A 16,101-nucleotide genomic window follows, 5' to 3' on the forward strand; every position below is an offset into this window, starting at 1 on the left:
TTGCAACTTACCTGCTTGCTCAAGAAGTTCCTTGAAGTCCAATAGATGCATGTTCATCTTGATAGTTTACAACATTTTTACAAAGATAGAGAAAAAGGATACAGTTGAAGCACTTGATCTTGCTTAGTTCTGCTGCAATAGCTCTGTTGAGACGAAAAGGAAAAAAAAGATGACTTTAATTATTATGGACTTTTCATAAGACGATTTTGATATGAAGATGATATTTTGTACTAAGCTGAGACTGTATGAAGTTTGGAATGATGAAATGTTACTTTCAGGACTAAGGACTGCAAAATATTCGGCAAAGGAAGTGATCAGAGGAGCGAACTAGAGCTAGGCTACTGTTTCGTTGTATAGGTCCTTGTACGATGTTGATGTCAAGCAGGCTGTGGAAAAACTAACCACCGACAAGGATCTAATTATATATAAGACAGCCTGAATTCTGTATGACACATGCACGATCATCCCAAGAATTCCCTCACTTTGCCATAGTACAACAATCGTACAATAAATGTGACAGGCCCATAGGGTGGATGAAAATAAGATGATCTTACCCCTTCTTCTCTGGATCATACACAGTTCCCCTGTAGAAGTCTGCTCTCTCCTCTGGTGTGCACCTCACCCACCCTGCCCACTCCACTGCTGCCTGCACATACCTGAACATTATACAATATAAACAGAACATTTAAAGTCTAACACCAGGACAAAATACAGTATTTTCATCCGCCATAGGGTGGTATAAATAACTGTAATATCTTTATAGATGTAATGATTGTAATCTTTATCTTAGATATTTCCACCTTGTTTTGTTTTTTTGTCCTTCATGAAAAATGAAGGTATTGTTTTGGGTATCTCTGTCTATGCGTGTGTGTGTCTGTCTGATGGCAATGCTTAACAGTAAATTGAAGCACTCAATGAGTAAAACTTGGCTGCAAATAGTGACACAACCATACATTCCATTGGGACTTTTGGGGAATTTGGCGTTCGGCTATGTATTAATGTACGAATAATGCAGAACACTCAGAGTGGGCCAGCTACGATTAATGGTGAATTCAAATAGCTCACTATACCTCACAGAAAAGGCATGCAGACTCAGTACTATAATCTATTAATTTACGAATAATGCAGAACACTTAGAGTGGGCCACAGCTACGATTAATGGTGAATTCAAATAGCTCACTATACCTCATAGAAAAGGCATGCAAACTCAGTACTATAAGAAATTGCTTCCCCCCCAAAATGATGACAACCACCCAAGGTTGTTGCTGTACCCCCTGTGGAGATCTGACCCCCTTCTCCAGACCTGGTCTGAGGTAACCACACAGGTGGTCACGGGTGACTGGGAGTTCTCTCACCCCCGCTGGGAACATGAACTACACCAGACATGCTACTGTTCCAACACAGAGGGCCTACATGCTCATGTAGACTTTTCTGTAAGGTGTAGGCAGCCTATTTCTATTTCCTGTAATTCATAGGGAAAGCCATCTTAGACACGTAATCCGTAGAAAGACAACAAAATTTTACGTAATTGCCTTCCTTGATTTAAGCGTAATACGTAGGGCTTTCTTCTGAATTCAGCATAAAGCTTTGTCAGGACCCCCCATGCAGACCCTCTTTACACATTTACACATTGTTACCATACATGCATACATGTGTAAATGTGTAAAGGCGTCAACTTGGGGCTTGTAATTCTACCAGTGATCGTGAACCACAGGGGATGGCTGTTTCAAATGTACCTCAGCATTGAGTTTCAGGGCTCGGAATATGCTGCACCTGCAATGTGCACAAGAAAACTGAGGATTGCTGGAAAGAATATTCAAAAGATCTTGCTCAGTGTAAGTTATGAATCACATAGCTTGCAGAGACTCTGGTTTATATGTCTTAGAAGAACACAATTTGATGTACATTTGGTAATGCCAAGAAGATAACTTAACATCATTTTCAGAAGCAGAAGGGGAAGTCCTTTTGTTCGTAAAATGGATGTGGCCGCTTATATTCAATTAAAACAATCCAAGGAAAATTTTGCACTTTCAAAACGATATACGGTAAAAAAGGTACATGCATTGATAGTCTCAGACGTTCATGGATGGAGATGGAAGGAAAACTAACAAAGAGAGTAATGGGGTCCAAAATCTGTACAGACACATTTCACAAATTTCAAACTAAAACATCTAAGGCTTGGCATCCTTCCATTTTTCCTAACTTAGAGTAACTCAGACATTAGGCTTCAAGGTAAAGCACCCAGAACTCAAATCCTACATTGCTTCCCTCATCATAAAGAGAACTCCATTTCCTACCTGCTCAAATAATGCAAACACAGAAGTAGGATAGTCGCAACACCATTACAAATCCTACATCTTCATATCAAACAGGGACAACATCCTAAAAGATGGGTAGGGGTTCTCTGATGAGTCAGAACATTACACATAGTTCCAGTGGAGTACAGATAGACCGACTTCAAAGCCTGTTAGATCATGGATCATTAAGCTGTAGGGTTTCCCTGGAATAAATCAGTCAGGATGGCGCTGATGGCATACCGAACAGACTGGTGTTTGTTTTAAAACTTCTTGACTCAATTTGGAGAGGTTTTCTGGTCAGTGTCATGCTCAGCATGTTTTTAAACAGGTTGATTGTTGTTCCATGTGGGGGCTTTCTCTGTTTGTCCTGTGCTTGTAAAATACACAGTGGGTAAGAAGTAAAGAGTACACCAAGGATGAGCGAACCCTCTAAACTTCTGCATCAGGGCTGCCTCCAGGTCCCATCCCTCCATCACAGGACTGAACTTTCTTGTTGGGACAGATAAAAATTTCACCCTGTCCTTCCAAAAAATCTAACTAACATGACATGAAATCCATGAAAATGTATCATTTAAAGCTGAAAATGACAGACCTAACTACAAAAATTAAGCTGGAGACAGCCCCTTCCTGCATACACCTTACACATATCATTCTTGTGAGTCTAGTGGGTATCTGACTGCAAGCAGCAGACAACAGATCATGGAAAATCATGCTGACAGCCAGCCTCAGTTTACACTGAAGTGCAGCAAAGATGAAGATGCTGATTACCTGTGTAGGTGTCCAGGTGCATGCTGTGGTACAGTACAGTACTGCCCATTGGGCAGCAGCAGTCTGCACACCTGGCCTGCAGCAGAACACTGGCTCCCTCTAGTGATAGACCTTTGTACTGCATCATAAGCCTAAAATATAAAGAAAGAAATTTAACTTTTTATTTTAGGAAAATAGGACAACATAACAAGAGGAACAGGAGGACGTACCAAAAGAAAAACAGATACCACACATCTGAATACATATAATATATAAACATATATGAAAGGAAAAAGAAACTAAATACAAATCAAATACAAGTACAGAATGTACAAGTATTATAAACATCAGGAAATTGCAGGGACTTACTCTTTCTGCTTTCTCTGGACTGTGCCGTTTGCATCTCTGCACCCTCCCGGAGAAGTCGAACACCGCATCCAACACCGTCCTGTCCTCAAACACGACATGAACCCTCCCTTCGGAGTACGCTTGGAACCTGCCTAGTCCCGCGACCTCGCTCTCCTCCAACAGCATGCTGGGAAGGGGAGGAGTGGGGTCAGCTAATGGGTCATCCTGTGGGTGTAAAGGTCAGGTGTTACACGTGGGAAAGCATCAAATCAAGGAGTTTTAAAAACATACAAGCCTCCTGGAAAAAATGTATAGAAGACGTTTCAATTGTTTTCAAATATTTTTTATACATTTCAGTAAAGCGAGTGATGTTTGACTGTTACTTACATATATTTGGGAGATAATATTTCAAGTTTAATAGTTGGTTTCTCTGTTGGCTGACCTTTGGGCACAATAATGAAAGAGCTGATAATAGATTTTTGGGACCATTTCTCTTGAATTGATTGATGATTACCACCCACATGAGTTTAAAAAAACAACTAATAATATAATGTAAAATTTAACAGAAAGTTAGTTCTCACCTTCCAGCAGCATTTAGCAGCCACTGCTGCTCCTGATGTTACCAGGTTGTTGCTGTGTTCCAAAAGTCTGGAGAGAAGGGATGCACATTAGTACAACATGTGAGTTGTGGACTCTACAGGCTCTGACTTAAAATCCCTGGCAGGTCCCAAATGTTGTGCCATTGGGAAAGGCACTTCACACCTACTTCCTCACTTTACTCATGAGGATGAACACCTGGCTGTGGTTAGAGACGTCCACTCGGATTAGACCCGTGTTGGAGGAGAGCCAAGCTTTTTAGTATGTTAAATTTCCACCACACTTATCGAGAACAGTAAGGGTCCTTTACGGTGTGAGTGGATCAAAACTTACAGTTGCATCTACAGTCTGGTCTTACGTAGCTTGTACTTATGGTACAAAACTGGTGTGTTACGTCTAAAGGTTTATGATGACAGGTTTACTCAGGTTATGCAAAACAAACAACCAAACAAACCTTGCAGCCATGACGACCAGCCTGGCTGTAGAGTAGTTATCTCCAGGGAGATCTGGGGGGAGACTGGACACACACAGGACATGCTGATGGAACTGTGGGGAGGCAAAGGCACAAATTCTACATGAGGCATATCTTGGAAGGGCTCTCTCCAGCATCCGTCCTTCTGTCTCTGGACAGATATTTTCTAATCAGACAAGGACAAACAACTTTAACCATTACAGTCCACTTCAAAAAACAAAATGTTATCGCAATTTCATCATGATACGCACACGTCTATGTCATACCTGGGCCATGATAACATTTGAATTTGATACAGGTGTTCTGGACAACAGTTGTATCCTATGTGCTTCACGTGCATGGCTGTTGAAAATTTGAATATTGATGAAATTGTTTGAGGACACAAAATTGTTTCCACTTCTGGCGCATTTGGCTTTGAAAAACCATGTTTTCTTGGGTGGGTATGACATTAAAAAAAGAATACAACATGGAGTATTCCACATCTGTTCACTTATAGTGTTCAGTGATATCACCCATGGGAGGGCTGGGATGGAAGGTGATGCAGACCACTCTGTGTTGTATTCTCTATGTGTAATTTCTATGCAAGTTTCATTACCTGTTTGGTGGCAGGTTTGTACTTGTAATGGTGGAAGAAGTGTCCCAGAACCCCCTGGGACACCAGCACAGACCCGTCTCCTGGGTACACCTCCACACACCGCCGGCCGCCCCACAGGAGCCTGGGAAATTTACGTTTTAAAAATCTTTTTCATCATGAAAGCATTCAAACAAAAATAAACAATAACACCATATTCAAGCAATACAATTATTTCAGCAGCACCACTAGATACATACACGTACAACATAAGACTGAAGTTAAAATGAAACAGACAAAAAGCTTTAGAAACTAAATGGTACAATGGAAAGGCATTCAATGAGCAATTCTTTTGTGTAGTGGTCCTGGTAAGTTACAGACTTATAGTTCATGAAATCTATTGGTAATTTCCATCACTGTATGAAAACTTATTCACATGAATATGACATACCTGTACAACACCCCTTGTAGAGCGCACACCTTCACCCCCTGCTGTTGACATAGAATAGTCCCCTCCTCCGTCCCTCCCCCTGGTACAAGTGGTTTGGCCCACTGGTGCAGGTGTGAGGACTTACAAGACAACGGTAACGCTGACGGAAGTCTTCCTGTAACAACTTCTTGTCCTTCTTTATCTACTCCCTCCTTCTGTCCATCAGAAAACACCTCCGCGAAAGTGGCTTCACAACTATCCTTCCTTCCTTCATTTTCTGTCATCTTGTGACCATGCAGAGCCAGTTTAAGTGGGTGGGTCCAATATTCTGGGCAGTGGTTGACTGAATGATGCTGCGTGACCCATGTACAGCTAGAACCCATTTCTACAATGTCATTGGTACCTGGTGTTTTCCGTTTATCATCCTTCATTTGAATCCGATTTCTTAGACTCGAGTTTGACCCTGAACTTCTTGTCGTGTCATTGTCCATCTGAAGGTCAGGGTTGATTCTACAGAGGTACGTGACAGTGAACTCCTTCCCATGTGGAGCGAGGCACAGCGTGGCCAGGTTGTCCAGGGAAGTGACGGTAACAGATCCAGTGTCCTGGGTTGTTGTGTTGTTGTTGTTGTTTGTGAGTGTAGACGACCACTTGGTTTGTGTCAGGTCGCAGCAGGAATTCTACAGTAAAGACAAAGAAAATGGTTTCTGTTTTATGGGCTAGAAAAGCACATTCCCATAGACTTTTGGCAGTGCAGGAAGACAGGTTCATTGTACCGGGGAATTCTCCTAGCTCTTTTCAACAAGCACAATGAACAGTGGACCACAGCTTGAACATCTTCCCATCCTAAGGACATCCATTTCTAGTTAGCGTACATGTCAGGGGAGCAACACAGCAGACGCAGGGTCGCTAACCATACAATGGACATAACAACACTATCATGCATGCTTATAGTCACGCTACTGTAAGCAGACTAAGAACAAAGCAGCAGTTCTCACCACGACTCTGTCCTGCTCCACGAGTTCCTGACAGAGGTACGGGCGCTCACAGAACCTGTTCCTGAACTCCAGCGCCTGGGCGACTCGGGAACGGAACTCGCTGGTCACAAACCTCGTCCTCTGTTGGACACGACGAACACCTAAAGAAAACCACACAAAACAGTATCATTAGTAAGGATTGGTTACATACATGTAACATTACATGAAGTTGGTGAGAAAGAAAGAAAGTAGCCTGAATTCAATCAAGCCTCCTGTGACCGCTCGCCGTCCTGTAATCGGCTCCCAACCCGCGGGGAGGGGAGAGAAACCCCCCGGACAGCTGGAGTTTGCGTTATACAGACTAGAAAGAAAGCATTGAATGGAATCCTCATCATCATTTCAGGTTAGTTAATTAATAAAGTTAAGTGAAGCAGTCACCTTCAATTGAGGTGAAGCTTGATGCTTTTTTGGACAGTAGTGCAACGCAGGTTCACTATAGGTCCCATTTTCAGCTAAGCACATAATTGTGTTTGGTTCTTTAAATGTGAGGAGGTTTTGATGACTACACTGAGCCGCCGTCAGACGGAAATGCACATTTGAAATTTGCGGTTGAAACAATTCTTGAATATAGTAAAATAACAAACATTTATCACAATTTCACAGTAAGATGCCACTGCGAAAATCGCAAAATAAAACCACTGCATACATTTCACGATTTTCAGTCTTCCCTTACCTTGAAGTGCATGTTGAGCTGGGTTGGGTGGAGTCTCACAGACGAACACAGATCCACACGGGGAGAGCTGTAGTCTGGAGCCGTCAGAGAAATACCCCTGGACCTGATCGTTACATAGTAACAACAGGTGGGTGGGGACGGACGCCATCTTACACCTGGAGTAGTGTAAAAAAGTAAAATAGCGTTGTTAAATCACAGTCTAGAGGTTCTGCATTCAAATGCCCTAGCAGGCCCCATAAGCCCATTCACAGTTCCAACTACGCATGTGCAGTGTCAAAGGCCCTGGCTTGTAAACAGTTCTCTTCTCGACATTGTCTAGATTTGCATAACAACGCCCAGACGGGTTTTGTTTACGTCTCAGGGGCCTTTACCTTTGACACTGCACATGCGTAGTCGGTACTGCAAATGGGCTTATTTGTTATGCCCGAGGGAAAGGCAAGTTGTACACAATTTTCCTCACTTGACTCATTAGGAGAATATGAGTACCTAGCTTGGGGTAGGAAAGTCGTCTCGGATGGGACGTAGCTACAGGTCCCGTATTTGAGAAGAGTCACATTTTGAAGTTTGAGCGGGTGGTAGCCAGCCCAGATAGACAGCCCGGTCTTTTCCGTAACCCCAGAGTTGTTTTTCGTTCATAAAACCAATGAATCAAGGAAGTTTTATCAAGATAAATTGTATCAAGATAAAACCTCCTTGCTTGAATTAAGAGTAGGAGTCCTTCCCGGTATGAGTGGATCAAACTTATTAGTCTGACCTTACACAGCTTGTACATGTATTTTGAAAACAAACACAGGTAATTCAATGCTCTTTCTCGCTGATCACATTTTGTAAACATAAAAAAAGTTATGATAACTTTCTTCCTTACTGCCCCCCTCCCCACTTTCGCTTACTGTTCAGATTGGTTACTCCTAAGCTTACCAAACATGGATCATCGAATCTTACCTGCATATACGGCTCGTTGCAGTTCTATGGAACTGACAACCATAAAAACGGCAAATGTTTGCTGAATAACGTCAAATGACCCCTTTCATTCAGCTTCTTTCACCTACGTCTTCGCGCTTGTTGTTAACAACATGGCGACCCTATGGAACTGACAACCATAAAAACGGCAAATGTTTGCTGAATAACGTCAAATGACCCCTTTCATTCAGCTTCTTTCACCCACGTCTTCGCGCTTGTTGTTCAAAACTGGCCATTTCATCTACAACGGTATCTCTGATTGGACGTAAAATATACACTACTTGTACCGAAGGTTTTCATTGGATAGTCCAAAATAAACAGCTTGAAGTGTCAGGAGAGACGTCTGGCGGACAATTTTTATTACTGCAGGAAAATATATAGTTGGGAATTATAATCAGGGTAGTGTGACATTAAGCATAAAACTTTTAGGTCTTTTGAAAGCTGTCATTAATCAATTCCAGACTTAGACTTAGGTCAAGATCAACATGCTCGTTCGGTGGCATTCTTTGTTTCCAAAACTCAAGAAACTGGCCGGGTGGAGAAGGGCAACATTGGTGCGGTACTATCACAGACTGCCAGAGGGCGTTTTTGATCCATGTGGACAATACGATTACGACGAAGTCGTCGGAAATGCAGTTACAGGTTTGCGTAGCAAAACCTATGTTGGAACCATTAGCATGTGTGGGGGCCGCCGTCACAGGGTCGCCATGTTGTTATCCACATAAGAAATGGAGATTTTTTCATGGAGATATTGTTTTGAGCGCGTTTGTGTGTGTGTTTGAGTGTGTGTTTGTGTGTGTGTCCGGATGCTTGCAGTCAGCATAACCAAGGAGGTTATATAGACTATATAACCTCCTTGGCATAACTCAAGAACGTCTGGAAGGATTGTAAAGATATTTGGTATGTGGGTAGGTGTTGGGAGAACAAAGGTCAAGGTCGACTTTGGGTCCTCTGGTATGTGACACTGGAACTGCATTGGCGTTTTTGTCAAAATCTTCCAAGGAGAACAAGAGTCCGTAGGACACAATTCTCCGTGAAGTATTTATAGTCTGTACATAGTGGGTGAGGTGTTTGTTAATTGCCTTTGCTAGTGACCTGCTCAGTTGTAAGATAAATGCATGAAATTGATCTTGATGTATGGTGTGGAATCACAGACAATCTATTTCTAGAGCCTGGAACTGAAACAGGATAACACTCAGGCTAACGTTAACATGCCCATGCAGCAACGGAATCGTGGGTAATGTATGGCTCATGTATGTGGTGCAAGGTGTGAAAAGTGCATTTTTGATAAGCGGTAATTAAAGAAGTAGAAATATTGACCCACACAAATTGCATCTCTGTACAGTCCAAGTAGTGTTTTATAGCAAGTAAAGAAAAGGTGTTTATTCATCTTATTCTTTCAATACAGGAGGGGTCAACCTGCTGAAAAGTACGTTTTTACAGCATGGCACAGATAGGATCTAGAAATTCCGGGAAAAGTCACAAATTTAGATCTAGATGGCTTCTTTTGAGGATTATCAACGAACCATTCAGCCTTACAACTAAGATGTTTCAGAAATATGCAGTGAATTCTCTTTCCACAATTTATTGCAGGCATGCCTGATCTAGAGCTATCAACCTATTTTGTATTATCGTAACATTTCTCGAAGGTCAAAGGTCATCGGATCTTTCAATCCACCCGGAAGTGACACAGTCTGGCCGCGGCCGCGGGCACTTTTCTAAGGGACATATCTCAACAATCTTTCATCTCCTGCGTAAACTTTTTACATTGTCACAGCCTCCGTATTACAAACTACAGGTGTGAGAATTTTGAAGGTCCAGAGATATCCCATTTTCACACTGTGCGTAAAAGTGCACCGTCCGTCTCGTGCGCCAAACTAGTATGCGACCAGCGACAGGACACGGCATACTTAATACACAGACTGGAGCTCACTCTGCACATGTTCGCAGCGAAAACTCACAATTCCCGTTGCCGCATTGGTACGTAACTTGGTATATCGCGCATATATACAAATGTAACTGCCTCCTCTGTCAGTACTGGACAACCAGTACGGAAGTGGTCGTCAGAACAGGAGCTCCAGTACTGAGACTTTCTCAGTACTGGACTTCCTGTACTGGGCAGCTTCAGTACTGGGAACCCTCCTGTCAGGACTGGAAACCAAGTGCTGAGACTCTAACGAGCGTCTAACGTTATTTTCAGGGCTTCAGTCAACCTTAGTAAACTTAGAACTTTCACAGTAGACTAGATAACTTTTTAGATTCCCATGTATTTCCATGAAGTCCTTGTTTGTCTGCAATTAGCCTTTGGGCATGAACTTGCAATTATACTGTATATATTCCACTGTATATGTCACTTACATGTTAGTTAGGTTTATTTTAACGACCTGTATCTAGCCCCTCGGGGCACGAACATACAATAAACGATAAAGGTCTTCATTCATTTCATTCATTATTATTAAAATGTACAGACACCTATTATGTATAAAATCCAAAACTGTCCAGTCGGTCCAAACAATGGATCATCCTTGCCAGTACTAATAGAACGTGAGTACAGGACGCCCAGTTCCGAAATAATTTGAGGTCTCGGCTTCCAGTACTGAAGAGTCACTATTTACTGGTAAATCCAGTACGGAACCCGTTACATCCGTAAATCGGCACTCGGTTATCCAGTGCTGAATGGCCTCCGCACTGGGTAACCAGTAGCGAATGACCGTTGACCTAGCCGGAACGCAAATCCGTACTGGAACCCGAGTACCGAGAGGAGTTCAGTTCTGGAACCCGAGTACCGAAACAAATTCAGTTCTGGACGTCCAGTGCTGACGAAGCTTCAGTACTGGAATAAAGCCGTTCCGTACTGGAATTCTTGTACGGAACTTCCTTCCGTACTGGGGGCCGAGTATCGGCGGCATTTTCTCCACGGGTTCCGTACTGGGCGCCCAGTAAGGAGCCGGTTACATCTGTATATTTGCGTATATCGCTAGCTAGGTTGCGTGTGGTGATGCACGTTGTCTATTTTACAATGTAACAGTGACTATACGATCATAGCAAGTAGGAAATCTTCGTACCCCGTATCTGCCTGAAGTATTGCAGTCAAGCGTAACGGGTTATAACATGGTCGCTATGGCAGGACAGTGGCCCTTGCCATTAATTATAGGGGTGCAGTTACGATATTGTATTGACGATTAAAGTAGTTACAGTGTAAAAGAGACATTGTGCATCACCACGCCGAACCAGGCAAACGATTTGCCATGTTACACACCAGTGCGACGACGGGATCGTGAGTTATAGTTGCGAACGCGCAAACAAAAGCATTTCCAATACTCCCAGAAGGAGGTATTCCTCCTTCCCGGAGTAATAACTGAACAAAATAACGACAGATTCCCGTGTAGGTAGCTTGGACAGATGTACACGATGAAGTGCAAGTTATGCAAATTGGGACTTGATTTGCATAAGTAATGAGGAAAATCTATATTTCCATTCTAGGCATGCTGTGGCAGCTGGCACCTGTTGGGTTCGAAACTGGGTCAAGTATTCCCCAGGGGCCTCACAGCTAATGGTCAAACCAGAAAGGGATATACAACCAAACCTGTATACTTTTTTTTATTATGTGGATAGCTTAAGTGTTACTTGATGTAATGAAATGTTATTCGTGCAAAATGGATCATCCATTCCACATGGGAATAAGGGTTTGTAAAGGGATGGACCAATAATCACATTTGATTAACGGATTGTAAAGAGCCATTTTACATGGGATAAAAGATCTGGAAAGGGACAAAGCATTCATTTGACATGGGGTTGACACGATTGAGAGAGAGGGACCATCCTTTTCACATGGGGTTGGGTTTTGGGAAAGTAAAGGGACCATCCATTTCACATGGGTTGAGGGTCTGGGGAAGGACTATCCATTTCACACGAGTTGAGAGTCTGGGAAAGGAGGGACAATCCATTCTACATAGACTAGAGGATGGGGAGGTTTAGGGGAGAGGGACAATCCATTTCACATCAGTGAGGGTGTGGGGAGAGGGAGTATCCATCTCATGCCAGTTTGAGGAAGGAGGAGAAAGCATAAATTTTCCTCAAAATCTCATCAAAAACTACACACCTGGTTTCAAACTGTTTATTCGATAGCAGTTCTTAACAAAACAGAGATATGCAAAGTGTACACTGTTTTCAAAAAGGTCTTTTGTACACACTTATCCTTGTAATAACTATGTTTAGTGCTATTTGTGCCTTTTTGTAACAATGTAAAAACAAGGAGCAAATCATTTTATAGCAAGTACAAAGGCTACTATTTAGATTCCATCGGAGCACAGTACATAATTGATCATAATTCGTGACAATAAAAACTCGTTGGCTCTGATCAACCTAACTATTCCTGATAATAACAATACATATCAGTCAATTTTCTATTTGCATTCACTATTCATACAGACAGTGACAGGAGCTTCATCTTTAACACTCTGTTACATCACGGTAACGTATGTTACAGAAACAATCATAACTGTTACATCAAAATATACATAACAGCCGTATGATATATAATCTGAAATGTCCTTTGCATTTTGCAAATACATGGACTATGACACCCTTATAAGTTATAAGTCTACAAACCATAACTCTATCAAAAATATCATCTTCAACAGATTACACGAAGCATAGAGATTTTGGCGGGGAGTTAGCGTTCTAACACTGACCCTTACAGGGAAATTCGGGTTTCTTAAAATAATTATATGAAAGGTCTCTCTCCTGACTAAATTGGCAATTCAACTGGAACATGTTTCTTCCGGCTAATTTGTAAACCTTCACCGTTACTTAATTACAAAAGGTATCACACAGGTCTCAATACAGCCCAAACAAACACGAATCCTAACATCACAATTAGCAGTTCAACCAATGATACCATTGAAGTTAGTGGTTCGATCAATGAGAAAATTGCTGCATGTCCGTCCAATATTTGCATTTCTACGCTTTGACAGATGCGGGCGGGGCCAAGAAAACTTCTCTAACACAATGACACATTATCTCATTATTGCACTTCTGTCATATCAGACTGGAATTTCAAGGCACAACTGGATATTTCTTATACTGTTATCTTTGCACATCGTTTCAACTAAAACAAAAATCTCTACAGGTCCGCTCCAAGACGTTCGATTTCCTCCACGAAGAAGTCCAGGTCCTGACGTGTCGTCTCGGTATTGGCCAGCACCAGACGGAAGAAGTTGGGCACGCCCTCTAGCGGCTGGTACTGGACCATCATGTTGCCTTTTTTGGTCATGCGGTCTTTGATGACAGGTGCCACCTGAAATGCCAGCAAAAAGCAACATTGCATCGTAACTTTTTCAACTTGAAAATGTAACTATATACTACCATTGCCAGTTTTTCATGTATCTACTTTCCTAACGTTTCCTTAAGTGTTGAATTAGTGGCGGCTATCATGTAAGTTTCAATCTGTGTACTCTGGATCCATCTCTATGTGTGTAGCGTTAACGTTACGTGTCTTCCAGTCAATATACTATTTTCTCCTGTCAAAATCACACCACAGGAAGATAACCTGTTCTATTGTACTTACGATGCCACCAGATCCGCACATGCATGAAATGCAGTTCAGAAGAGAAACAACAGATGTCGGAAAGATAAATACCATCGACGAATTTGAACGCAATCTGATGTAATAAGAATAAAGGTAACAAAGTCAACGCCAAGGGGAAGGTAAAACTGGAAGTGTTTGACTCTGACCTGATCTAGCTTCTTGGTGAACTCTGGTCCCTCCGGCATCCCCTGCAGACTGGGTGGTACGTACCAAAAGCACACGTTCGTACAGTTAGGCTGGAACGTAAAGGCAAAAACGAATGACGTCATGGGATAGGTAACATGTATTACAACACCCAATTTCTGTTATCAACATGTAGAAGAGAAGACAAGGATCGGAGTGGTCACGGGAACGCATGTGTAAGCAGCGACACATGTGCTGCAGTGCAAATGTGAACCAGTCAAAATTGCCCTGAGGAAGGTGACAGTCGGTCACCGAAATGCGCTTGAATAAATCACTTGGTTGTGTACTCACGGAAGGAGTGGTCACGTTTAGTAAAGTTTAGACGGGAAAAACAGAATGAGTTTGACAGTTAAGAGTTAACATAGACACAGAAGTGGTTACATAAACGTTTATTCATCTTGATCTCAGAAGAGATGTACATGTCTTGTCAACATCGCACGAGAAACTGGCACGCGATGTGCAAATAATGATAAGACGATATTTACCCCTGGAAGCACCATCTTGAAACCTTTCCTATTGATCAGCTTGTCATGCAGATACCTGGAAAGGGAGACAAGAAATTAGCCAAACTTTAGAGATTGCTGATCAAACGATTACGTAGATTGTGGACAGCAAGGACCCTTACATACAAAAGTCATATGAAGAACATGGGCAAGATAATTCCATCAACATTCTGATATGGCAAGAGATTTTTGATGTTGGGAGACTAGCTTTGACTGCCAGGTGTTCTATACATGTAGCTACACAAATACGATTTATCCAAACTAAGCTAGTCTATTAAAGTATGGAGAAAAGGGACAAATTGGCAAGTCAGGAAATGCGGTCAAATCGTAGGTACACGTATGAAAACGGCGGCAACGTGTTTCTCTATAGCCAGCAAACTCATCTGTCTTTTTGACCAAATTTACTGTTTTTCAGCAACCTAATCCATCCGATAGAGACTAGGTAAGATGTCTGTACTGACTGTGCCAGTTCGAAGACGTAATCCACGTGCTTTTCGAACCCCCTGGTGCCATGTGCTTTCCAGGATAGCCAGAGCTTCATAGGGTCGGTCTGGTGGGGCGACAAAAAGAGAATTCAGCACTACAAACAGTACTAGTTGTCGAAAGACTGCTTTTTCTTTGTCATGGTCATGTTTAATCTAATTGCGACGATGGCATCTCATGAAAAGCGGCACTACAACGCAAATCCTTCTCCAATCATATTTTAATGTCTCATCTTACAAAATTTTAGAAGAAAACATAACTTTTCATTGACCAGTTAGAACAGCCGTGTTTCTAACCTTTCTGCCACACTGTATGCTCTTGTCGCCGACGTCATAGCTGGCGTCATAGGAAATCTTGTCCGCCTGGAACAAGTACGTGGCGCCGGACGCGTGGGCTGCCTTTAGGGGACCCTAAATGGAAACGAGCACAACATTTCTCACCGTATACAGTCTAAACGACGAAGAAGAAGAGACGAGCAAAAACTAGCTTGCTGTCATTTAATGGTTTCAACTATATACTAAAGCATGCCGTTTGGTATATATGTCTACCAATAGAATACAATCAACTTTTGTGTAAAACTAAGGTAACGGTAAAGCGGCGTTTTAGGCTTTCGGCGTCTATTTGTCACCGGGTCCTGGGTTGATTTTAACTGCGAACTGAAAAATTCGCGGGCCCGGTCGTGCCCCAAAATAGCCCAATAGCCGCAGGGTGTCCCACGGGACCACGTAGGGGTCACGCTCGAAAGTGCCAAAAAATTACCCGTAAACTACCCGGCGGGGCCCCTTTTCAAACGACCGTCTTACCTGTTCCCTGGTGACGAAGACGGAGCACTGCAGCGGGAGGGACAGCATCTTGTGCGGGTTCCACAGCAGCGAGTCCGCCCGCTCCACCCCCGCCATCAGGCCGCGGTGCTTCCGCGAGGTCAAGACGGATCCTCCCCAGGCAGCCTAGCGGGAACAACGGGGATTGTCTGTCTTTTGTTGTTAACTGTCTGCCTTTTATGCTTCTATTTTATTTTGACGTGTCAAGTTGGCAGGAGTAGCTTGGTGGGAGCACGCGGATAAGTAAACTTTGTCTTTGTCATTATAAGTATAGCTCTATGACAGAAAATACAGACGCGGGAGTCATAATGTTCACGCGCCCATGGACTTTTCTCTTATCCATAATCAAGTTCTGTGTCAAACATACTTAAGAACGACCCGTTCAGAAC

General features: G+C 42.6%; 2 protein-coding genes across 6 annotated transcripts in view; both read right to left on the reverse strand.

The window, feature by feature from the left end:
* Positions 1 to 8,239, reverse strand: part of LOC136422696 (uncharacterized protein C5orf34 homolog) — a 37,000-nt gene extending 28,761 nt beyond the window's left edge. Inside the window, exons 1-11 of the mRNA XM_066410531.1 lie at positions 8,115 to 8,239; positions 7,173 to 7,327; positions 6,461 to 6,600; positions 5,484 to 6,142; positions 5,057 to 5,177; positions 4,444 to 4,535; positions 3,974 to 4,040; positions 3,414 to 3,617; positions 3,066 to 3,196; positions 555 to 656; positions 103 to 143 (exon numbers count right to left, since the gene is read on the reverse strand). Coding sequence (XP_066266628.1) covers positions 103 to 143; positions 555 to 656; positions 3,066 to 3,196; positions 3,414 to 3,617; positions 3,974 to 4,040; positions 4,444 to 4,535; positions 5,057 to 5,177; positions 5,484 to 6,142; positions 6,461 to 6,600; positions 7,173 to 7,320 — 1,705 coding nt within the window. The 5' untranslated portion in view covers positions 7,321 to 7,327; positions 8,115 to 8,239. The remainder of the gene's footprint in view (positions 1 to 102; positions 144 to 554; positions 657 to 3,065; positions 3,197 to 3,413; positions 3,618 to 3,973; positions 4,041 to 4,443; positions 4,536 to 5,056; positions 5,178 to 5,483; positions 6,143 to 6,460; positions 6,601 to 7,172; positions 7,328 to 8,114) is intronic.
* A 4,724-nt stretch (positions 8,240 to 12,963) lies between these two features.
* The window catches only part of LOC136423464 (cysteine sulfinic acid decarboxylase-like), a 31,546-nt gene continuing 28,408 nt past the window's right edge, over positions 12,964 to 16,101 (reverse strand). For 4 of the 5 annotated variants that reach the window (XM_066411614.1, XM_066411613.1, XM_066411612.1 and 1 more), the window contains 6 exons: positions 15,695 to 15,838; positions 15,188 to 15,301; positions 14,870 to 14,958; positions 14,391 to 14,445; positions 13,869 to 13,958; positions 12,964 to 13,431 (listed from right to left, as the gene is read on the reverse strand). In XM_066411614.1, coding sequence (XP_066267711.1) covers positions 13,258 to 13,431; positions 13,869 to 13,958; positions 14,391 to 14,445; positions 14,870 to 14,958; positions 15,188 to 15,301; positions 15,695 to 15,838 — 666 coding nt within the window. In that variant the 3' untranslated portion in view covers positions 12,964 to 13,257. The remainder of the gene's footprint in view (positions 13,432 to 13,868; positions 13,959 to 14,390; positions 14,446 to 14,869; positions 14,959 to 15,187; positions 15,302 to 15,694; positions 15,839 to 16,101) is intronic. The other variant, XM_066411615.1, reaches the window with a different exon arrangement.

This window comes from Branchiostoma lanceolatum, chromosome 17 (genome assembly GCF_035083965.1).
Source record: "Branchiostoma lanceolatum isolate klBraLanc5 chromosome 17, klBraLanc5.hap2, whole genome shotgun sequence".
Taxonomy (NCBI): domain Eukaryota; kingdom Metazoa; phylum Chordata; class Leptocardii; order Amphioxiformes; family Branchiostomatidae; genus Branchiostoma; species Branchiostoma lanceolatum.